The 24,318-nt window shown below is 39.1% G+C and overlaps 1 protein-coding gene across 3 annotated transcripts in view; it reads left to right on the forward strand.

The window, feature by feature from the left end:
- The window catches only part of UBE3D (ubiquitin protein ligase E3D), a 196,214-nt gene that overhangs the window by 34,852 nt on the left and 137,044 nt on the right, over window positions 1-24,318 (forward strand). For 2 of the 3 annotated variants that reach the window (XM_003922977.4, XM_074397770.1), the window contains exons 6-8: window positions 12,532-12,601; window positions 14,005-14,113; window positions 17,131-17,294. In XM_003922977.4, coding sequence (XP_003923026.1) covers window positions 12,532-12,601; window positions 14,005-14,113; window positions 17,131-17,294 — 343 coding nt within the window. The remainder of the gene's footprint in view (window positions 1-12,531; window positions 12,602-14,004; window positions 14,114-17,130; window positions 17,295-24,318) is intronic. The other variant, XR_012517254.1, reaches the window with a different exon arrangement.

Below are 24,318 nucleotides of genomic sequence, written 5' to 3' on the forward strand. Positions count from 1 at the left end.
TGAGGCAAGGAGCTGGAAGCAGGATGATTGGTTCAAAGTGTACATTTGGAGCTTCTAGACTTCTAGATTTCCCACTTCATTTTCAACTTGCTTATATAATTCTCAAGGTGGGAGATTGGAAGACCACCCCCCCTTTTTTTTTGAATAATGGAAGAGTACCAACTAGAGAAAAGACTTGCAGACACTGATTCTTTGGGGTCATTCAACCAAAAATGAGCTTATATTATTGTTCAACAAAAATGAGCTTACTCTAGGCACAGTGGTATATGCCTATAGTCCCAGGTACTTGGGAGGCTGAGGCAGGAGGGTCACTTGAGCCCAGGAGGTCGAGGCTGTAGTGCACTATTACTGCACCTATGAATAGCCACTGTACTTCAGCTTGGAGAATATAGGGAGACCCCATCTCTTAAAAAAAACATTATTGGGTATAGGTACAAGAGCTTCCTCTCAGCATTTCACTGCCTTACACTAAAATTGAAATGGATTCTTGAGAATTATCAAATATTTGAGGAAATCTCCAACAAAAAAGTAACCAAGGCAAATAAATAATTTAGCAAGCAGATTAAAAGCACTGAGAAGAAACGCATTATGTATACCAGAAGAAAACCTTTAAAAAAATACATAAAATGCCCTTGGAGAAATAACATCATTGCTTCCATAATTCAGAGAATATGGAATATTAAAATGTGATACTTCAAAAAAGAAAAATCAAAGAATTGAAAGATAAAATTAAAGAATTAGGCCAGAAATTAAAACCCAAAGACAGATTGAAAGTTAAAGAAGAGGCCAGGCACGATGACTCACACCTGTATTCCCAGCACTTTGGGAGGCTGAGGTGGGCAGATCACCTGAGGTCAGGAGTTCAAGACCAGCCTGGCCAACGTGGTGAAACTCCGTCTATACCAAAAATCAACCAGCCATGCTGATGGACGCCTGTAATCCCAGCTATTAGAGAGGCTGAGGCAGGAGAATTGCTTGAACCTGGGAAGATAAGTTTGCAGTGAGCCAAGATTGTGCCAGTGCACTCCAGCCTGAGCAACAGGGCAAGACTCCATCTCAAAAAAAAAAAAAAAAAAAAAAAAAAAGTGGGGGGAGGGGAGAAAAGAAAGGAGATTAAAGAAGAAGTACAAAAAATATATATGATCGATTAAGTTTCCTGAAGGTAGAGACATTGTCTGTCTTGTCTATCCCTGTAATCTCAACACTTAATATAACATCTGGCACATATTGAGTACACAGTAAGTATTTGTTGAATGAATAAGTGAACTGAGCCTTTCAGGATAATTAACATGTAGCTTGTAGAAATTCTAGAAAGAGAGAATAGAGACAACAGAATGTAGGAAATTATCCAATACCAAAAATACCACAAATACAAGACTATTTTTCACAGCTAGGACTTCAGTTTCTTGACTGAAAGGGCCCACTAAGTACCCATTGTAATTAATAGAGGAATAGCAAGGAGGCCACTCAAGGCCACTATAGTGAATATTTTCAGAACACCAAAGATGAAGTTTGCAGAAGAAATAAAGCAGTTAATACATGACAGATTAGGAATTAGAATAGCATTGAACTTCTTAACAGCAGAGCTGAAAGCTAGAAGGCAGTGAAGCAGTGCCTTCATAATTTGAAAGGAAAAAGATTTTCAGTCCAGAATTCTATACACAGTCAAGCTATCAGTCAAATATGAAAATAATAAAAGCCATTTTGCAAATAACAAAATCTCAAAACACAGTTCTTAACAGTTTATTTTTCTTAGTAATTCACCATAAAATATAGATCACTGAAAATAGGAATTTAATCTAGAAAGAGATGACATCGAATTGGCTAACAAGTTGTACAATTTAGGAGAGCAGGATTAGGAGTGGACAGCAGGTCTAGAGAATAGCAGCCTGTATTGAAGCCCATGGGAGAGAAGGTTGTAATAGATATATTTTTCGAGACATAGTCTCACTCTGTTGCCCAGGCTGGAGTGCAGTGGCATGATCATGACTCACAGCAGCGTCAACCTCCTGGGCTCAAGTGATCCTCCCACCTTAGCCTCCCAAGTAGCTAGAACCACAGATGCATACCACTATGTCTGACTAAATTTTTTGTAGAAGTGGCAACTTCCTGTGTTGCTCAGGCTGATCTTAAACTCCTGGACTCAAAGTGCTGGGATTATAGGCATGAGCCAACATAGCTGGCCAATTTTTTTTTTTTTAGTTGTAAAGTAGAATTGATAAATTAGTTGATTTGTTTGACCATATGTGTATTAGTCCATTTTCACACTACTGTAAAGAACTACCTAAGACTGGATAATTAGTAAAGAAAAGAGATTTAATTGACTTAGAGTTCCACATGGGTGGGAAGGCCTCAGGAAACTTACAGCCATGGCAGAAGGCAAAGAAGAAGAAAGCATCTTCTTCGCAAGAGGATGAGAGAGAGAGAGAGAGCAGAGAACTGCCACACACTTTTAAACCATCAGATCTTGTGAGAATTCTATCACAAGACAACGCTAAGGGGATGGTGCTAAACCATTAGAAATCACCCACATGATTCAGTCATTTCCCACCAGGCCCCACCTTTAACATGTGGGAATTACATCTTGACATGAGATTTGGGTGGGGACACAGAACCAAACCATATCAATATGTGACAGATAATCTTGAGATAAAACATTTTATTATATGGAAAGGATTAGCTAAAGGTGATTGAAGCAGTTATTCACTGCAGTAAAAAACAAAAGGTTGAAAAAGGAAGGAAACATCGCCACGGTATTATTATGATAATAATAATGTAAACACTGAATATTCACTTAATTAAACATTGTAATGTGATATAAAAGTATATTAGGAGGTCAATATGTGTGAGTTTTTGGGGTGGTATAAGAGATCTATATCCACATGTGTTCTAAATCACTAGGACTCCACTTCCAAAAATGGTGTCATGAAGAGAATGGGCAATCTGTAGAAAACCTGTTCAAAACTGGACAATTTTAAGAATTGTTAAGAACCATATTAGGGTACTGGAAAATGAACGAAAGTAAAGCAACAGTTTGAGAACTATTAAGTAATAGAAAACTGCTACTGTATTGGGAAAGAATAACAAGTTTGTAGGTTTTTTTTGCCTGGGGATGCAGGTGGACCTTGCACCGTGTGTCTTCCCAACTCAGGCAGGAAAAGCCCACGGCTTTACTGTCTCTATGTGGTGGGTTTGGTTTAGGGTAGGTAGTGGAGAAAGTAGAAATTTTAAGAAGTATATTTAGAAGCAAAGTGATTATATTAGTCTGTTCTCACATTGCTATAAAGAAATACCCAAGACTGGGTAATTTATAAAGAAAATAGGTTTAATAGGCTTATTGTGCTTCAGGCTATACAGGAGTATAGAAGCTTCTGGTTTTGGGAGGCCTCAGGAAACTTAAAATCATGGCACAAAACAAAGGAGGAGTAAGGTGTCTCACATAGTGGAAGCAGTAGCAAGAGAGGATGAGAGGAGGTGCTACATACTTTTAAACAAGTAGATCTTTCAAGAAGTCACTCACTGTCACAGGTACTACACCAAGGTGATGGTGCTAAACCATTCATAAAGGATCCACAGCCATAATCCAGTAACCTCCCACCAGGCCTCACCTCCTATTAGGGTTTACAATTCAGCATGAGATTTGTGTGGGGACATAGATCCAAACCATATCAGTAATATAGTTCAGATGTTTGTCTCCTTCAAGTCTCATGTTGTTAATAAAATGTAATCTCCAATTTTGGAGGTAGGGTGTGGTGGGAGGTGTTTGTGTCAGGGGGCAGATCCCATGAATGTGTTGGTGAATGCTCATGATAGTGAGTGAATGCTCATGAGATCTGGTTATTTTAAAAGTGCATGGCACCTCCCCTGTCTCTCATCCCTGCTCTCATCATGTGAGACACGTTGCTCCTTCTTTGCCTTCCACCAGGATTGTCAGGTTCCTGAGGCCCTTACCAGAAGCCAAGCAAATGCTGGAGGCATGCTTATACAGCCTGCAACCATGAGACAAGGAAACTGTATTAGTAGTCTGTTCTCATGCTGTTAATAAACACATACTTGAGACTGGGTAATTTATAAAGAAAAAGGTGTAATGGACTTACAGTATCACATGGCTGGGGAGGCCTCACAATCATGGCAAAAGGTGAAGGAAGATAAAGGCACGTCTTACGTGGCAGTAGACAAAAGGGCATGTGAGGGGAACTGCCCTGTATAAAACCATCAGCTCTTGTGAGACTTATTCACTATCACAAGAACAGCACGGGAAAAACCTGCCCCCATGATTCAGGTAATTCCCACCAGCTCCCTTCCATGACACATGAGGATTGTGGAAGCAACAATTTAAGATGAGATTTGGGTGCAGACACAACCAAACCATATTATTCTGCTTCTGGCTCCTCCCAAATCTCATGTCCTCACATTTCAAAACCAATCATGCCTTCCCAACAGTTGCCCAAAGTCTTAACTCCTTTTAGCATTAACCCAAAAGTTCAAGCCCAAAGTCTCATATGAGACAAGGCAAGTCCCTTCCGCCTATGAGACTGTAAAATCAAAAGTAAGTTAGGTAATTCCTAGGTACAATGGGGGTACAGGCATTGGGTAAATACACCCATTTCAAATGGGAAAAAGTTGGTCAAAACAAAGGGGCTGAAGGCACCTGGCAAGTCCGAAATCCAGCAAGGCATTCAAATCTTAAAGCTCCAAAATGATCTCCTTTGACTTCATGTCTCACATCCAGGTCATGCTGATGCAAGAGGTGGACTCCCATGCCCTTGAACATCTCTGGCCTTGTGATTTTGCAGAGTACGGTCCCCCCACCACCCCCAGTTTTTTCATGGGCTGGTATTGAATTACTGTGGCTTTTCCAGGCACGTGGTACAGGCTGTCTGTGCATCTGTCATTCTGGGGTCTAGATGATGGTGGCCCTCTTATCACATCTTCACCAGGCTGTGCCCCAGTGGGGACTCTATGTGGGAGCTCCCACCCCACCTTTCCCTTCTGGACTGCCCTAACAGAGGTTCTCCATGAGGGCTGCAGCCCTGCAGCACACCTCTGCCTTGACATCCAGGCATTTCTGTCCATTCTCAGAAATCTTGGTGGAGGTTCCCAAACCTCAATTCTTGACTTCTGTGCACCCACAGGCTCAACACCACATGGAAGCTGCCAATGCTTGATGCGTGCACCCTCTGAAACCAGGGCTGAAACTGTACCTAGAGCAGCTGGGACACAGGGCACCAAGTGCCTAGGCTGTGCACAGCAGGAAACCATTTTTTCCTTCTAGGCCTCCTGTCTGTGATGGGAAGAGCTGCTGCAAAGATTTCTGACAAGGCCTGGAGTCATTTTCCCCATTGTCTTGGTAATTAATATTTGATTCCTTGTTACTTATGCAAATTTCTGCAGCTTTGCAAAAGCAGCTTCTGCTTGAGATTCAAGCAGGCTTGAATTTCTCCCCAGAAAATGGGTTTTTCTTTTATAACTATTCGTCTAGCTGCAAATTTTCCAAACTTTTATGCTCTGTCACCTCTTGAATGCTTTGCTGATTAGAAATTTCTTCCACTAGGCTGGGCACCATGGCTCATGCCTGTGATCCCAGCACTTTAGGAGGCTGAGGCAGGTGGATCACTTGAGGTCAGGGGTTCAAGACCAGCCTGGTCAAGATGGTGAAACCCCATCTCTACCAAAAAAATACAAATATTAGCCAGGCATAGTGGTGCTTACCTGTAGTCCCAGCTACTCAGGAGGCTAAGGCACAAGAATTGCTTGAATTTGGGAGGCAGAGGGTGCAGTGAGCCAATATAGCACCACAGCACTCCAGCCTGGGCAACAGAATGAGACTTGGTTTCAAAAAAAAAGGAAGAAATTTCTTTCACCAGATAGATACCTTAAATCATCTCTCTCAAGTTCAAAGTTGCACAGATCTCTAGGCAGGTACAAAATGCTACCAGTCTGTTTCCCAGAGCATAATGAGTCACCTTTGCTCCAGTTCCCAATAAGTTCCTGATCTTTGTCTGAGACCACCTCAGCCTGGACTTTATTGTCCATATTGCTATCAACATTTTGGTCAAAACCATTCAACAAGTCTCTAGGAAGCTCCAAACTTTCCCACATTTTCCTATCTTCTGAGCCCTCAAAATCTCTAGGAAGTTTCAAACTTCCCCACATTTTCCAGCCTTCTTCTGAGCCCTCCAAACTGTTCCAACCTCTGCCTGTTACCTAAGTTTCAAAGTCATTTCCACATTTACCAGTATCTTAACAGCAGCACCACACTCTACCAGTACCAATTTACTATATTAGAATGTTCTCATGCTGCTAATAAAGACATACCTGAAACTGGGTAATTTATAAAGAAAAAGAGGTTTAATGGACTCAGTTCCACATGGCTGAGGAGGCTTCACAATCATGGCAGAATGCAAAGGAGGAGGAAAGGCAGGTCTTACTTGGTGGCAGGCAGGAGAGCATGTATGGGGGAACTGCCCTTTATAAAACCAGATCTCATGAGTCTTATTCACTATCATGAGAGCAGCATGGGAAAAACGGGCCCCCATGGTTCAGTTACCTCCCACTGAGTCCCTGCCATGATAACGTGGCAATTATGGGAGTACAATTCAAGATGAAATTTGGGTGGAGACACTGCCAAACCATATCAGAAACCTTTTTTTGGTTTTGTTTTTAATTACTTATCCTCAGGTATTTATAGCAATGCAAAAACCACCTGCTGCACAAAGCGTCCTAGAAGGGCTGAGATAATTTCTCTGCCCTAACACAACTCTGGCTGACTGCTAAATTCTGCATACATACAAAAAAATGGCGGGGAGTATTTATTGTATGTATTTTCAATAAGGATTGAAAGCTTAGGGGGACCTGTGAATTTGCTGTGACTTTGATTGCATTACTCATACAAGTTGGGTAGCAAAAGGTAATTCTTGCAAGAAGTGTTACTGGCTTGAGATATCTGAGTAGAACCTCATCCCAAATTATTTGCTGACAGCTAACCTATGCAGGTACAGTGGAGACTTGTCAGGGAGCCAGACTAAACAAAATTAAAGCTGAGTAGAGATATTAGTGGCTACACATTGTGGGGAGATACATTTCACAGTTTGAGTCCGGGCAAGTCAATCAACTGCTATCCCAACCAATAACCAACAACCTTCAGAAGAGCAAAACAAAATCCACAGTTGCTACAGCACATTGCACACAATATCATGCTTCTGTCTAGAAACTATTCGATGTGCAAATAAACAGAAAAAATGTTTTATACTAAAGAAAAAAATGACTTAATAAACAGGTACTTAGCACAAATATTCAATTGAGCAGACAAATGTTTGGAAGTAGCTATTATAAATATGGCAAGTAACTTTTTAAGAAAACCTTTGAGGGCCGGGCGCAGTGGCTCAAGCCTGTAATCCCAGCACTTTGGGAGGCCGAGGCGGGTGGATCACAAGGTCAAGAGATCGAGACCATCCTGGTCAACATGGTGAAACCCCTTCTCTACTAAAAATACAAAAAATTAGCTGGGCATGGTGGCGCGTGCCTGTAATCCCAGCTACTCAGGAGGCTGAGGCAGGAGAATTGCCTGAACCCAGGAGGCGGAGGTCGCGGTGAGCCGAGATCGCGCCATTGCACTCCAGCCTGGGTAACAAGAACGAAACTCCGTCTCAAAAAAAAAAAAAAAAAAAAAAAGAAAGAAAACCTTTGAACAGATAGCAAATCTCATTAAATTGGAAAAATCAAAGAAAAACAAATTGGTAATTCTATGGTTAAAATGTACTATAATAGAAAAGAAAAATTCACTAGATGATCTAAACTACAGATTTGAGATGACAAAAAATTTTTTAAAAAAAGATAGAACTTATAGATTAATGCAAATTCACCAAACATAAAACAGTCTGAACAAAGTGAACAGAACCTCCAGTTTGTAGGACAATATCAGGTGTTTAACAAATGTGTAAATAGGATCTCAAATGATAAGGACACATTGAAAGAGTCAGAAAAAAATTTGTAGAAAAAGCTGGCTGAAAACTTGGCAAATTGTTTGAAAAATATTGGCTTACAGATTTAATAATTTCAATGAACCCATAGTAAAATAAATACAAAAACACTTCACTCAGGCATGTTGTGGTAAACTGTTGAAGATGAAGAGAGAATCCTTGAAATAGAAACAGAAAAAACCTTGTATGTAAGGGATTTCATAATACAATAAAGGTGAACTTCTAATGGAAATAATGACAACCAAAAGACATTGAAATAAGATAATGTGAAGTGCTGGGGGGAAAAAGATGTGACAACCAACAGTGCTACGTCTAGCAAAACTGTCTCTCAAGAATGAAGGCAAAATAAGGATGCTTCCAAATAAATACATAACAGTAATGGATTACTAGCAAACCTGCTGTACAAGAAATGATAAGGGCAGTTCTTCAGGCTGACACAAAAGATACCAGATGGTAACTGGAAACTACAGGAAGGATAAAATCAGCAAGAATGGAAAATAATTTGGACAAATTACCACAAAAGCAAACTCAAAGAGGTAGGCTCAACATTCAAGCCACATTTTCTTTGCAATTTGCCCATTCTCTAAAATTAGAACTTTTGTTCTGAGAAGGACAAAGGTGAAAGACTACCCAAGAGGAGAACCTAATAAAAATATGAGACCCTAAATGCTGTGCCCTCACAGTGAGGGTGAATTGGAAGTAGAACAGCCCTGTGGAATTAAAGACAGAGATCAATCCTTTGGGACTTTAGGGAATTTGAAGTCTTAAATTTGGTTTAGTTTGCCTTGTTCTAAGACATTTGCCAAGTGCCTGGCAAAATCACCTTTGTAAGGAAATATTTTCATTGTAAAACTCATGTTATTCTCACAGATAATTTTTCAGGTATAGTATTCATCATGCAACCAAAGATAAATAGGCACACAAGTAAATTAGACTTCCATTAACAAGCACTAACAAAAACAATAATGAAAACAGACTTCTTATTGGAATTACATGTAAACTGTAAAATAACCATGCTTAGCATATTTAGCAGTATGAAAGATTTGAAGATAGTTGGGGGAAAAAAGAAAACTATACAGTAAGCATATTTGGGAAAGACACAATAAAGTTTCTTTAAAAAGTATTATAATTGATTTTAAAAACTCAGCCAGTGGGTTAACACCAGATTAGGTACAATTTGAAGACAGAATTAATGAACAAAAGATAGATGACAAGAAAAACCTGTTACGTAGCACAGAGAGACAAAAGGCAAAAAATATAGAAGAGAGACTAAGAGAAATAGAACATAGACTGAGACTCTCTGACATGTTTAATCAGACTTCCAGGAGGAAAAGAATGGAGCATGTACAATTTTTGAAGAGCTAATTGTTAAGAGTTTTACAAAAGTGATGAAGAACAACAATCTGTAGATTCAAGGAGCCCAGTGAATTCCAATTCAGTGAAGTCCTAGCAAGAAAAATAAAAATAAATCTGTTCTAGACACATGCGAGTAATACTGTAGAATAAAAAGTGAAGACAATCTTAAATGCAGCTGAAGAAAACTGAGAATACCTTCAAAATACCTTCAAAGGAATAGCAGTAATGAAAATCTGAGGACAGTGGAACAATATTGCCAATGTGTGCAAATAACTGTTGATCCTAGGACTTAATATCAAGTGAAAATTTCCTTCAAGGGTGAAGGCTAAGATAAATATGTTTTCTGACAAATGCAAACTGGGATAATTCACTGCTAATGGTTTCTTATGAAAAGAAATTCTACCTGTATTCAGGTAGAAGAAAATGATCCGACATAGAAGGTCTAAGTTCAATAAGGCTTGATAAAGTAGTGAATATTCATGTAACACTTAAATGAGTATCAACTATAACATAATAGAAATAATACCTGTGGGATTAAAGTAATATAATTAAATTATAGATTAATAACAGCTGGGATAAAAAGGGTCACTTCTGCTTTGGGAGGCCGAGATAAGAGGATCCCTTGAGACCAGCCAAGGCAACATAGTGAGACCTTTTCTCTACAAAAAAATTAGCTGGGCATACTAGTGCATACCTGTAGTCCTAGCTACTCAGGAGGCTGACACAGACGGATCACTTAAGCCCAGGAGTTCAAGGTTAAAGTGAGCTATGATCACACCACTGCAATCCAGTTGGGCTACATAGCAAGACCTTGTCTTAAATCAGTAAATAAATAAATAAATAGTTATTTCATAAAGTTAAAAAGGTTTAGTTTAGTTCTGCATCTAACATAACTTCAAAATAGTAAATATTGACCGATCTTCAAGGAGAAATGGGTAAATCTATCATGACTATCGATATAATAATCTATTAAACCACTTGATCTATTTTTTACCTTTTCTGTGTGTAATGTTGAGCAATTACCCACTTTCAAAAACTAATTTTCTGTCTTATTAAAAGTTGTTTGACAATACTGTTTTATATTATTTTATTTTTTTAAGAGATGGGATCTTACTTTGTCTCTCAGGCTGGAGCACAGTAGTTCACTGAAGCCTCAGACTTCTGGGCTCAAGTGATCCTCTTGCTTCAGCCTCCCAAGTAGCTGGGACTACGGGCACATGCCACTGTGCCTGACTAATTTTTAAAACAATTTTTTGGAGAGACAGGTTGTCACTTTGTTGCACAGGATGGTCTCAAACTCCTGAGCTTCAAGTGATCCTCCTGCCTTGGCTTTCCAAAGTGCTGGGATTAGGTGTGAGCCACTATACCTGGCCAATAACACCATTTTTAATGACAGCCTCATTTTTAATTATTTCTGGTTTTAATTTCACCTATTTAAAATTTGAAACATGCATTGAATTATGTTGCCTGAACATTTAATTGTTTAACCTATTCTCAGTTTTTAGACATTTGTTTTCAGTATTATTCTGTGATATTATTACAAGAATCATTATAGATAAGTGCTTTTATATACCGTGATTATTTATGTGAAATAAATTCTTATATAGTTAATTATGGTACCATAGTACATATACAATTTTAAGGCCTTTGCAAAGTGACTTTCCAGAAACTGTCATTTGCAATTCTCACAGCAGTGTATGAATAAGCGTATCATCTATGTGAGTAAGTGTGTCCAGCGCTACACCTTATCATTTTAAAATATTTTGTTTGATGCTAAAAAAAAAATCTTGTTTTGATGTATATTTTTTCATTGTTAGTAAGATTAAACATTTTTCTTAGTTTTTTTAGAAATCCAAGATGGTTGTGTTTACATTTATGTCTTTTAAATATCTAATCTATTTAAATTTTTCTGTAAGTAATAATAACGAGATTTAGTGCGAATTGTACCTCAATAGAGTCAGTAAGATTCTGGGTGGATTGTAATGTGAGGTTCACCACATCTGTGTTTTGGGATGCTATGATTAAAAACCCCTTTTTGGGTAGGAACACTCAAACATCAAAGGCAAGGTGGGTGTGGTTAGTGTAATGACAGAAAGTCAAGACAACAATCACAGTAATTTGAGTTATTCAGACCTGTGGTGTTTGCTAGTTGATCATGGTGTTGTCTAGAAGTGAAACAGTTAAGAAGCCTACTAAAACCTTACTTGATTTGTATACGCAGAAAGTTCTGTTTGGAATGAATAAAAGCCTAGTTTGAATCATAAAAACAGAGAGTCCTGGCCCCTCAGTCAATTCTCACACACGAGTCTTTGTAGACCCAGGACCCCTTGAATGAAAGAGAGGCCACGTGCCCTCAACGAAAAACCCAAGTATGCTATCTAAAATTTGTACTGTTAATCTTTCTCCCAGCCTTCCGCAAAGGGAAGCATGGCCTTTATCAGGGTAACAGTTCCCCATGTGCATTGGGGAAAAGCAAATAATCACACCTTTTAGGAACTACTGGACACTGGTTCTAAATGAACACCAATTCTAGAAGACCCAAAACATCACTGTGGCCCTCCATTTAGAGTGGGGGTGGGGGATCAGGTGATCAATTAAATTTTGGCTCAGGACCATTTCACAGTGGGTCTGGTGGATCCCTGGATGCTTCCTGTGATTATTTCCCTAACTCCAGAGTGCTTAACTGAAATTAACACACTTAGCAGCTGACAGAATCCCCACATTAGTTTCTCAACCTGTGAATTTAGGCTATTACGGTAGAAAAGGCCAAGTGGAAGCCATTAGAACTACCTTTATCTGGGAAAATAGTAAATGAAAAACAAAAACAAACCAGAAATCTTTTTTATTGACTTACAGGTTTATAGCAGTTCTATAGAATTGAGGAAACCCAGTGACTAATTTCTACATAAGTGCTCTATGCCTGTGGTGTAACTAATTTTTATAATCTTCCATATGTATGAACAGAATCTCTGGGCATTATTTTCTAAAAAGACACAGAAGCTTCAGAACTATCTCCTTTAGTGACCAATGCTTTGTCTTCGGAAACTAAATCATTTTTAGAAAATGTATACTGAATATTAATTTTACCAGTACATTGAATATTTACTTTGGAATGTCATAATTTGGAGCAACATGCGCACAATAAAATTATTAGTGTATTGGGGATAGTATTAATTTTCTTTTTGGTTTCTAGAAACTACCAAGTTTTATATGACAGAGATCATTATTCAGTCATCTGAGAGAAGTTTTCCCATCATGCCAAGGTACAAATAGCAAATTACTTTTATTTATTTGTAATTTCTTTTTTTCCCCTGTTCAGACCTTTATTTTTTTTTATTTTTTGGTTTAGAATTTATTTTTTATTTCAATATGTTTTTGTGGAACAGATGGTGTTTGGTTACATGATAGTGATGATTTCTGAGATTTGGGTGCACCCATCACCCAAGAAGTGTTCACTGTATCCAGTATGTAGTCTTTTATCTTTCACCTCTCACCCAGCCTTTTCCCCAAGTCCTCAAAGTTCATTCTGTCATTCTTATGCCTTTGCATCCTCGTAGCTTAGTTCCCACTTACGAAGGAGAACATACGATGTTTGGTTTTCCATTCCTGAGTTACTTCAGTTAGAATAATAGTCTCCAGTTACATACAGTATAGTATGCTGTGAATCCATTATTTCATTCCTTTTTGTGGCTGAGTAGTATTCTATGGTATATATTTGTAATTTCAAAGGTAGGGAAAAGGAAGTACAACTGATCATTTGGGAATTCATTTTTATTCATACCTTTCTTTATTTGGAAAAGGAAAGAGAAAGCCTTTTAGATAGTTGAACCAAACCACACATATAAAAGATTTGAGGACTTAAAAAAATCTTTTCCTCATATAGTGCTGTAGACAAATGTGCTCTTATAAATCTTCTAATTCTGAAAGTTTTTTATGCTTCTATTTACCAGATATGCAGAATCTTACCACCTAGTCACCAATAAGTTTTTGAATAATTTCTGGTTTTAATTTGAATTATTTAACATTTGAAACATGGGTCAGTTTCAAGTGACTCCTGTGTTTTAAAAACATGGTATTTATCTACTAAATCTATTAGTGTTTCTTTGACTCTTTTTAGTTTGCGAACAAGTTAACCATGGTATGTCTTTATTCTAGCTTATTTGCTGATATCCAGCAATTATGGCAATCTGAGTATAGCCTTGACTTTTATCCTTATGTAAATACTTCGATTCTGTACCTCAAAGCTGACACTTGAGGGAGATCCAAATGGAAAAAAATGTAGGCAATACTGTCTGATGTTTGGCAGGAAATCTCTTGCCTTCTTTTGTAAATTAGTTATCTGTTTAATATGCTACACCACAAATGGAATATTGACTTGTTCTAACATGGATTTTTTTCATTTAATAAGGGTGAATAGTTAGGTTTGGGGTGGAAAGTGTATCAAGGATTGGAGAATAGGTTTTAAGAAGAATGTAGCAAACCTGAGTACATTAAAATATATTAAAATCCATATCAGTACAGATTGTGAGGGAATGAGCAGTACATAGAAAAGTCTAGCATGCGGATGTCTCTGCCTTTTAGGTACCCTGTGGGTATTTTTTGCTTATCTTGCCAGTTAGAGTTATTATGAGGCACACATTGTGAAAATTGATTTCTGTTCAAACAGGTCTCAGTTTGTCCAGAGCGTGATTGCCCAGTGTCTGGTGCAGCTCTCTTCTGCTAGAAGCACTTTTAGATTCACGATTCAAGGTCAGGACAACAAAGTGTATATCTTGGTAAGAAATTATTTTATCCAGCTTCTTGTAGTCCATGGTCTCAGAATTCTTTAGTTTTTTCATACTTTTTTCTTAATTCTCAGGTGTTGAAAATAAGGGATTAAAAATGTTAATATCGTGCTGGGCACAGTGGCTCATGCCTGTAATCCCAGCAGTTTTAGAGGCAAAGGCAGGTGAATCACTCTAGGTCAGGAGTTTGAGACCTGGCCAACATGGAGAAACCCCATCTCTACTAAAAATACAAAAATTAGCCTGGCGGAGTGGCGCACACCTGTAGTACCAACTACTCAGGAAGCTGTGGCAGGAGAATCACTTGAACCTGGGAGGCGGAGGTTGCAATGAGCCAAGATGGTGCCACTGCACTTAAGCCTAGGTGACAGAATAAGACTCCGTCTTAAAAAAATGTTAATATCAGTTTACTTCATAAATCAACTCCCTTAATTTAATAACACATGATCAAGTGCCTCTATGTAGTAGGTTCTAGGGATACAGAGAGAAAGAAATCCTGATTCCTGCTATTTAGAAGCTCATACCACAAAATCAGGTTTTTTCCTCTCAGTTTGTAATGGCCTTTTTTTGGTCACTATAACACTGTTCTGTCTCACTTTTTTTTTTTTCCCCTATTTAGTACTCTTATGTTTAAAACATGTTCTATTGCTCCTGTTTGTTTTTTGTCTTTTGAGACAAGGTCTTACTCTGTCACACAGGCTGGAGTGCAGTGACTTGATTATGGCTTACCACAGCCTTGACTTCCCAGGCTAAAGTGATCCTCCCTCCTCAGTCTCCTCCCAAATAACTGAGACTCCAGGCGTACTCCACCATTCTCAGGCAATTTAAAACATTTTTTGTGGAGGTGAGGTCTCGCTATGTTACCCAGGCTGGTCTCGAACTCCTGGGCTGAGGTAGTCATCCCGCTTTGGCCTCCTAAACTTTTGGGACTATAGTGGGATTACAGGCATGAGCCACCAAGCCTGGCCTTCTTCTGTTGTTTTTGAATGCCTCTGATTCTGTGATATTTGAAAATAAATGCCTCTGATTCTGTGATATTTGAGAATCAGTGGTAATTTTTGAGGAAGAGGCTCTGTGGCTAACAATCATCCCAGTATGTACCACTAGAATCTAATATTACACTGCCTCTATTAAAAATAGTGTCCTGCAGAAGCAAATTTGGGGCATTTATCTGGATAACCAAGTATCATGGCCCATGTATCCTCTCTGCTTCTACATCTATTTTATTCAACCGGTAAACATGTATGGAGCACTTCTTATTTGAAAGACACTGTTCCAGGTGCTCAAGGTAGAATACAAATGCCTTCATGAAACTTAAAAGGTAATAGGGAAACATGGTAACAAAAAAGAGGGAAGGGCCTGAGGTTGCTGGTAGATGTGACTTTGTAGCTGGCCATCCATTATGGGGAACCGATGCTCTTCTAAATGCAGATCATTTCTATGAAAACCTAAAATATTTTCTGACTGATGTTGTACTAAATATACCTCACAGTTATCAGATAGCAGTTTTAGTTTTTCTTTTATTGTAAGTTTTCAAGTTGAAAATCAGGAGTAGGAACTTCTTAAACTTTCTAACATGAATTTAGATTTTTCTTTTTTATAAAAGTAAAATATTTTGGAAACACATTCAGGCAACATGAAGAACATAAAGAAGATGTGTCCCTTTCCTGCCTTACTCTATCATACTATTCAGGGGGCAATCAGTATTAACAGTCTGATATGTGTATTCCATTGTTTTTATTCTTCCCATATACAACTGTATATAGGCACACTCCCAGGTGTTTGCCTATTTGTAAAAAAAAAAAAAAAAAAAGTATCACATGATTCGTGTTTTTCTGCAACTTGCTTGCTTCACATTATGTATCATGAGGATAGGTTTTATTAGTTTAAATATAGGTCTGGCTCTTTAATGACTGGTATTCTGCTGTAAGGCTAAGACCAAACTGCAATGAAAATAATTATTGCCTGTATATTTTAGTATTTCTTTAGAAATGCCTCTTTCTAATCTAATATAGTATTATAATTTATATATTTGAAACTCAGATGATTATCACCTTCCAAAAAACTTGTACTAATTTATCTTTATAGTGGGCATTTTTGGTGAGCCACCCAGACCCCATACTGGGTTGGCGCACCCATTCCCAGCTGCTGACAGTGTTGGCTGATAATGGCTCACAGCTGCCCCCTTCTCCACGGACTTCCTCTTTAGATGACAGGTGTTGCCTTGCATAGATGTTACCTGTCTACCACAGTCCTGCCTCCCTGACTCACCCAACCTTGGTCATCCCACTGCCAGTGATTTGATCCTGGGACACAGAAAGTGAGGGACACTTGTCTCAAGGTAGAACAAACTCTGTAGGTGAGATTCATGCTGTAGAAATCCCCCATGGATCAGGCTGAAACGCGATTCCAGATAATTCTATATCCTTGACTAGCTCTTTCCCCTGCCTTATCCCATTTCCTTCACTTCCTTTCTCCTGTGAGTATTCCCTCAGTGAATCACGTGCATCCAAATCCCCAAACACTCTCCCACCAGCAGTTTATGGGATGCTGACTTCAGACCCCTTTTCTGAACTGGATGTTATCAATCCTTTTATATTTGCCAATCTGATAAGTGAAAATTGGTGGCAAAATTTTTGCATTTATTAGTTACATTAATATTCTAATAAGTGTTTATCATTTATTTCTTTTATTAATTCTGTTTATATTCTTTGCCTGTATTTCTCTTGGGCTATTTTACCCCTTTATTGAAGCTCCATATGTAATAGTTAATAACTTTGTTATATATGTATTATTTTCTCCAAGTCAGTTGTCTTTTTTTTTTTAACTTTATGTCAGTTGTTCTACCAAATGTTATATTTTGAAAGGCCTACCTAACTTTAAAATTATGTACATGATTGTCATATTTATTTTTTCTGGTGTTTTCATAGACTTTTTTTTTGAGAGATCATAAAATATGGATAAGGTGACAATATTCTTATACTTGGACTTTCTCTTCACATCTTTAGCTATGGCTTTTAAATTCAGATAGTTTGCTGATTGAATCTTTGAGAAATTCCAAATATATCAAAGCATTCCCCTTGTTGGAAGACACATTGAAAGCACATTCTGGTTCTGCCTGGAGTGCTGTCAAGGTCCTCTACCAGCCATGCATCAAAAGCAGGAATGAAAAGTAAGTTGTGCATTTGTTTTCTCATTCCACATTATGTTTTAGCTTCTGTTGCTATGTTGGTGTTAAGAAATTAATGAATTAAATGCCGCTATACCAGTCCCCTACTTGAAGCTTCTAGGAACCATACTGCTAAATATTATATGTTTAAAATAGGTCGAAGCATTACAGATGATTCATGTTAATATACAGAAAGCTTGCTTTTACCAAAAATTATTGTTTTTTTTTTTTCTTGTGGTATAAGCTGTCTATACATATGGCTGCAGTACTAAATCAGACTTCAACAGTGATGAATATTTACAAATAATTACTTTCCAGGCATCAGGATACAATAATGAACAAAACACAGGCTGTACCTCTTAGCATTGTTATTCTAACAGAGGGAAGGCAGACCATAAACAAAACAGACTCATATGTCCCTTACTATGTGTCAGGCACTCATCTAAGAACTTGTGGTTTATTTAAGCCTAACAACAACCTCTATGGTAGATACTATTATCACCCGCATTTTAAAGATAAGCACACTAAGACACTGGTAGTAAATTACTCTAGTGAAAAATGAAGCAAGGTAAGATAGTTGGTGAATGGTAGGATGGGTGTAGGATGTTGTCATTTTATATTGCAAAGTCAGGGAAGGTCCCTCAGATAAGATGAAATTTAAGCAGGTAACTTGAAGGAAGTGAAGTGGTGAGCCATATCTGATGGAAGATCATTCCCAGAAAAGGAAACAGCAAGTATTTTTATGGGAACAGATTCAAAGTTTATACTTGTCCTGTACTCTGAGATGGGTTTGATCAAATTTGTCCTAAGAATGGAAGGATCTTAGTCTTTTTCTGGAAAGTAAGTAAGACATTGAAAAAAATTAATTGTGTTTCTTATACAAGTAGTACCAGTCATAAAAGATTCAAACACTAAAAACATATATAAAGTTAAATGTAAAATTCTCCATCATATCCCTCTCTAGAAGTAAAAAGTTTGTTGTGTACTCTTCCACTTCTTTTTCTATTCATTTTGCACCTAAACATCGTTAGTTAAAATATGCTTGATATTTTGTGAAATAAAGGTGCTAGAAATTATTTAGCCATTTTTTTTAATGGATATTTAGTTTATTACCTTTTTGCTGTTATTAGTGTTGTACTCTTGTATATCTGTTTTCTGTTTATAAGTTTTTTATATTAGAGGAATTTCTAGAGGGACAATTATTGAGTCAAAGGGTATGGACATTTAAAATTTTGAGAGGTAATATCAAATTGTTTTGTAAAAAGGCATCATGAATTTATACTGCCACCTGAAGTTTTTATAAATGCCCATTTTCCTGCATTCTCACCCAAATTGTCATTTAGATTTTTGCCTATCTGATGTGATTCTAAAGGAAACAGATTTACTTGACACTATCCTTATATTTTACTGAGGCATGTTCAAAGGATGGGTATTAGTTTTATGCTTTTGAGACTCTTTTAGGGGGTTTGGGTTTTTTTATATTTTTTTATTTTTGGTTCCCTTATAGTCAACAACTAAGCTGATTATATTCTGTGTTGGGGTGTGTGTGTGTGTGTGTGTGTGTGTGCGTGTGTGCGTGTGTGTGTGTACTTTTATATATTTAGGTTTATGTCATTAAATTTATTAAAACCGTTTATATTCATCTTTTCTGTTTATTGAAATGTGGACTTTTGTGACAGGTATGTTGAATCTCACATTACAATTATTTAATTTTCTTCTGTTTTGATACCGGTTTTCACATTATGTATTTTAAAGCTGTGTTATTAAATAAATAAAAGTTTGTGGCATGACAACTAATTGAATATACTATCAATAGGAGATTTTGTTCTTCTTCAATTTAATGCTAGTTTTTCTTTCATTCTAACTTGCTCTAATGGTTAATACTAAATGTCAACTAGCTTAGATTGAAGGATGCAAAGTATTGATCCTGAGTGTGTCTGTGAAGGTGTTGCCAAAGGAGATTAATATTTGAGTCAGTGGGCTGGGAAAGGGAGACCCACCCTTAATCTGGGTGGGCACCATCTAATCAGCTGCCAATGTGGCTGGACCATAGACCAGGCAGAAAAACATGAAAAGACTATAGTGGCTTAGCCTCCCAGCCTACATCTTTCTCCAGTGCTGGATGCTTCTTGCCCTCGAATATTGCATTCCAAGTTCATCATTGAGACTTGGACTGGATTCCTTGCTCCTCAGCTTACAGACACGCTGTTGCAGAATCTTGAGATCATGTGAGTTAATATGATCTTTTATATGTGTGTGTGTGTGTGTGTGTGTGTGTGTGTGTGCATGCGTGCGTGTGTGTATAGATATATGTATATATATTTTTATATATTTGTATACATGAACATTTATACATGTATCTTTATATATATGAAGATTTATATATATATGTAAAGATTTAGATATATATATCTACATATATCCTATTAGTTCCATCCTTCTAGAGCAGGTGTCCCCAAACTACGGCCCTCTGGCCGCATGCAGCCCCCTGAGGCCATTTATCTGCCCCCCCCCCCCCCCACTGTACTTCAGGAAGGGGCACCTCTTTCATTTGTGGTCAGTGAGAGGAGCACAGTATGTGGCAGCCCTCCAACAGTCTGAGGGACAGTGAACTGGCACCCTGTGTAAAAAGTCTGGGGACGCCTGGTCTAGAGAACCCTGACTAATTCAGATTTTGATACCAGGAGTGGTTCTAGAGGAACAGAATACTAAGGATGGAGTTCATTTGTTGGTTTTGAGGTTTCTGGAGTTGGCTGCTTGATATGATTACACCCAAAGATGCTAAGGACTCTACTTCTGATATTATGGAAAACACTGATAGTTCTTGGCATTGACTGTTTAGAGCGTTATGCAAAATAAATGCGTTTGACACTCCTGATTCATCGCTCATGAGAGTCAAGGAGTTTAGTGACTCTATATATAATGCCTTTGGCTGTATGTGGAGAACTAAGGAACATAAGGAAGTGGGTTGATTCTTCCTAAGTTCACTGGACAAAGTGATGAAGGAAAACAATGAACTCAGGGATTCTAACTCTCCGCTTCAGAAACAGATACTGAGCCTCAAATCTGCTAAGATTGCCCTAAGAGTCCTATCTCCTCTAGAGAAAGAGCTGAAATTGTGGAAAATCAGACACAAGCTTTTATCATGCGAGTGGCTGACCTGCAATGAAAAATGCAGGCACAGTCTCACCAGGTGTTTACTGGTGAGGCATTCCAGTTAAAGTGAGGGCATTAATTGGAAAGAAAATGGGACCCTGCAACTTGGAATGAGGATGTGTGGAAGGACTCTGATGAAGTTGAGGATGCTGGGCTTGTAAACCAATGAACATTTTTTGCCAGAAGAAACAGCATCCCTGACCCCAGTAGTGGCAACATCCCCTCTCAGACCCATGCTGCCATTATCTTTTCTCCATTTGACTGAGGAGATAAACCCCATGCTGCCTGAGGCAACAGTGATAGCCTCCCCTGAGGCAGTTGCCAGACAAGATAATGATGATTTTCCTCAGGAGCCACCCCCAACTCTCCTGTTTGCTTCTAGACCTATAACTAGACAAGTACCGATGGGCCCCTAGAGGTGAGGATGAGAGTGTGACCCATAAGGAAGTGTGCTACACTGGAAAAGAACTACTTGAGTTTTCTAATGTATGTAAACAGAAATCTGGAAAACAGGCATGGGAATGGATATTAATGGTGTGGGATAATGGTGGAAGGATTATCCCATTATGTTGGATCAGTCTGAATTTATTGATTTGAGCCCACTAAGTAGGGACTCTGCATTTATGGTTGCAGCTTTGGGAGATACAAAAGGTTCTAATGGTTTATTTGCTTGGTTAGCTGAAATATGGATCAAAAATGGCTCACTGTGAGTGAGCTGGAAATGCCTGATTTCCCTTGGTTTAATGTAGAGGAAAGGATCCAGAGGCTTAGGGAGATTGGGATAGTGGAGCGAATTAGTCACTTTAGACCTACTCATCCCAGCTGGGAGGGTCTAGAAGATATACCCTTGAGCAATGCCTGGTGAAATAGATTTGTGAAGGCAGCACCTGCATCTTTGAAGAGCCCTGTAATTGCTCTTCTCTGTCAGATCTAACAGTGGGAACTGTAGTCACTCAACTACAAAATTTAAATACTATGGGAATGATTGCATCCCAAGGTGGCAGGGGCCAAGTGGTGGTGCTCAGCTGTCAAAGACAAGGTAGGCATAGCTACTGTAATAGAGCAGAGACAAAGCAGCAATCAGAATAATCTGACTTGTGTAGAGCTCTGGCATTGGCTAATTAATCACAATGTTGCTAGAAGTGAAATTGATAGGAAGCCTACTGTATTCTTAATTTGTATGAAAACTTCCTGACTAATTTGAATTGTAAAGGCAGAGAATCACAGTCCCTCAATCAATTTTCAGACTTGAGCCAGTTTACAGACCCAGAACCCCTTGAATGAAGGAGAGGCTGGGTCTCCTTGAGGAAGGACCCCACTACACTACCGACAGTTTATGCTGTGAATCTTTCTCCCATCTTTCCCCAAGACCTCCAGCCTTTTACCAGGTTAACTGTGCAATGGGGAAAGGGAAATGATCAGACATTTCAGAGACTACTGGACACTGGCTCTGAGCTGACGTTTATTCCAAGGGACTGAAAACGTCATTGTGGTCCTCCAGTTAAAATAGTGGCTTATGGAGGTAAGGTAATTGTTGCAGTCTTAGCTCAGGTCTGACTTCTAGTGGGTCTGTTGGATCCCTGGACTCATCCTGTGGTAATTTCCCCAGTGCCAGAATGCGTAATTGGCATAGACATACTTAACAGCTGGCGGAACCACCACGTTGGTTTCCTGACTGGTAGGGTGAGGGCTATAATGGTGGGAAAGGCCAAATGGAAACCATTAGAGCTGCCTCTACCTAGAGAAATAGTAAATCGAAAACAATATTGCATCCCTGGAAGTACTGTGGAAATTAGTACCACCATCAAGGACTTAAGAGATACGGGGATGGTGATTCCCACCACATCCCTTTTCAGCTCTCTGAGTTGGCCTTTGCAGAAGACTAATGGGTCTTGGAGAATGACAGTGGATTATCGTAAGCTTAACCAAGTGGTGATTCCAATTGCAACTGGAGTACCAGTTGTGGTTTCATTGCTTGAGCAAATTAACACATTTCCTGATACTTGGTATGCAGTCATTGATTTGGCAAAAGCCTTTTTCTTCATTCCTGCCCATAAGGCCCACCAGAAACAATTTGCCTTCAGCTGGCAAGGCTAGCAATATGTCTTTGTTGTCCTACCTCAGGGGTTTATCAGTTCTCTGTCTTTGTGTCATAATCCTATTTGGAGAGACCCTGATTACTTTTTCCTTACTCAAGATATCACGATGGTCTTTTGCACTGATGACATGATGCTGATTGGATCCAGTGAGCAAAACGTAGCAAACACACTAGACTTTTTGGTGAGACATTTGCATGCCAGAGGATGGGAAATAAATCTGACTGATATTCAGGGACCTTCTACTCAGTAAAATTTCCAGGGGTCCAGTGGTGTGGGGCCTGGTGAGATATTCCTTCTAAGGTGAAGGATAAGTTGCTGCATTTGGCCCCTCCTACAACCCAGAAAGAGGCACAACGCCTAGTAGGTCTATTAGGATTTTGGAGGCAACACATTCCTCACTTGCTTGTGTTACTCTGGCCCATTTATTGAGTTATCCAAAAGACTGCCAGTTTTGAGAGAGGTCCGGAACCGGAGAAGAGTCTGCAACAGGTTCAGGCTGCTGTGCAAGGTGCTCTGCCACTCGGGCCATATGACCCAGCAGATCCGATGGTACTTGAGGTATCAGTGGCAGTGAGGGATGCTGTTGGAGCCTTTGGCAGGTCTCATAAGTGAATCACAGTGAAGGCCTCTAGGATTTTGGAGCAAAACCCTGCTATCTTCTGCAGATAATTCTCTTTTTGAGAGATAGCTCTTGGCCTGTTACTGGGCTTTGGTGAAAAATGAACTATTGACTGTGGATCTTCAAGTCACCATGTGATTTGAACTGCCTGTCATCAACTGGGTGCTTTCTTACCCATCTAGTTATAAAGTGGTCTTGCACAGCAGCATCACATCATCAAATGGAAGTAGTATATGCATGACTGGACTTGAGCAGGTCCTGAAGGCACAAGTAAGTTACATGAGGAAGTGGCTCAAATGCCTATGGTTTCCACTCCTGCCACCTTGTCTTTTCTCCCCCAGCCTGCACCAATGGCCTCTTGGGGACTTCCCTATGATTAGTTGAGAGAGGAAGAGAAGACTAGGGCCTAGTTCACAAATGGTTCTGCATGATATGCAGGTACCACCTAAAAGTGGACAGCTGCAGCACTATAGCCCAATTCTAGGACATCCCTGAAGAACAGCAGTGAAGGGAAATCTTCCCAGTGGGCAGAACTTTGAGCAGTACACCTTGCATGGAAGGAGAAATGGCCAGATGTGTGATGATATACTGATTCATGGGCTGTGGCCAACAGTTTGGCTGGATGGTCAAACACTTGGAAGAAGCATGATTGGAAAATTGGTGACAAAGAAATTTGGAGAAGAGGTATGTAGATGGACCTCTCTGAGTGGTAAAAAACTGTGAAGATATTTGTATCCCATGTGAGAGCTCACCAATGGGTGACCTCAGCAGAGGATTTTAATAATCAAGTGAATAGGATGGCTCACTCTCAATCTGTTTAACCACCCATCCCTGTCATGGCCCAATGGGCCCATGAACGAAGGCAGTCAGTTTTGAGTGGGTCCAGAACAAGAGAAGGCTCTGCCACAGGTCCTGGCTGTTATGCAAGCTGCTCTGCCACTTGGGCCATATGACCCAGCAGATCCAATAGTGCTTAAGGTATCAGTGGCAGATGGGGATGCTGTTTGGAGCCTTTGGCAGGCCCCCTTAGGTCACAACAAAGGCCTCTTGGATTTTGGAGCAAGGCCCCTCGGATTTTGGAGCAAGGCCCTGCCATCTTCTGCAGATAACTACTCTCCTTTTTGAGAGACAGCTTTTGGCCTATTACTGGACT

Source organism: Saimiri boliviensis, chromosome 4 (assembly GCF_048565385.1).
Source record: "Saimiri boliviensis isolate mSaiBol1 chromosome 4, mSaiBol1.pri, whole genome shotgun sequence".
NCBI lineage: Eukaryota > Metazoa > Chordata > Mammalia > Primates > Cebidae > Saimiri > Saimiri boliviensis.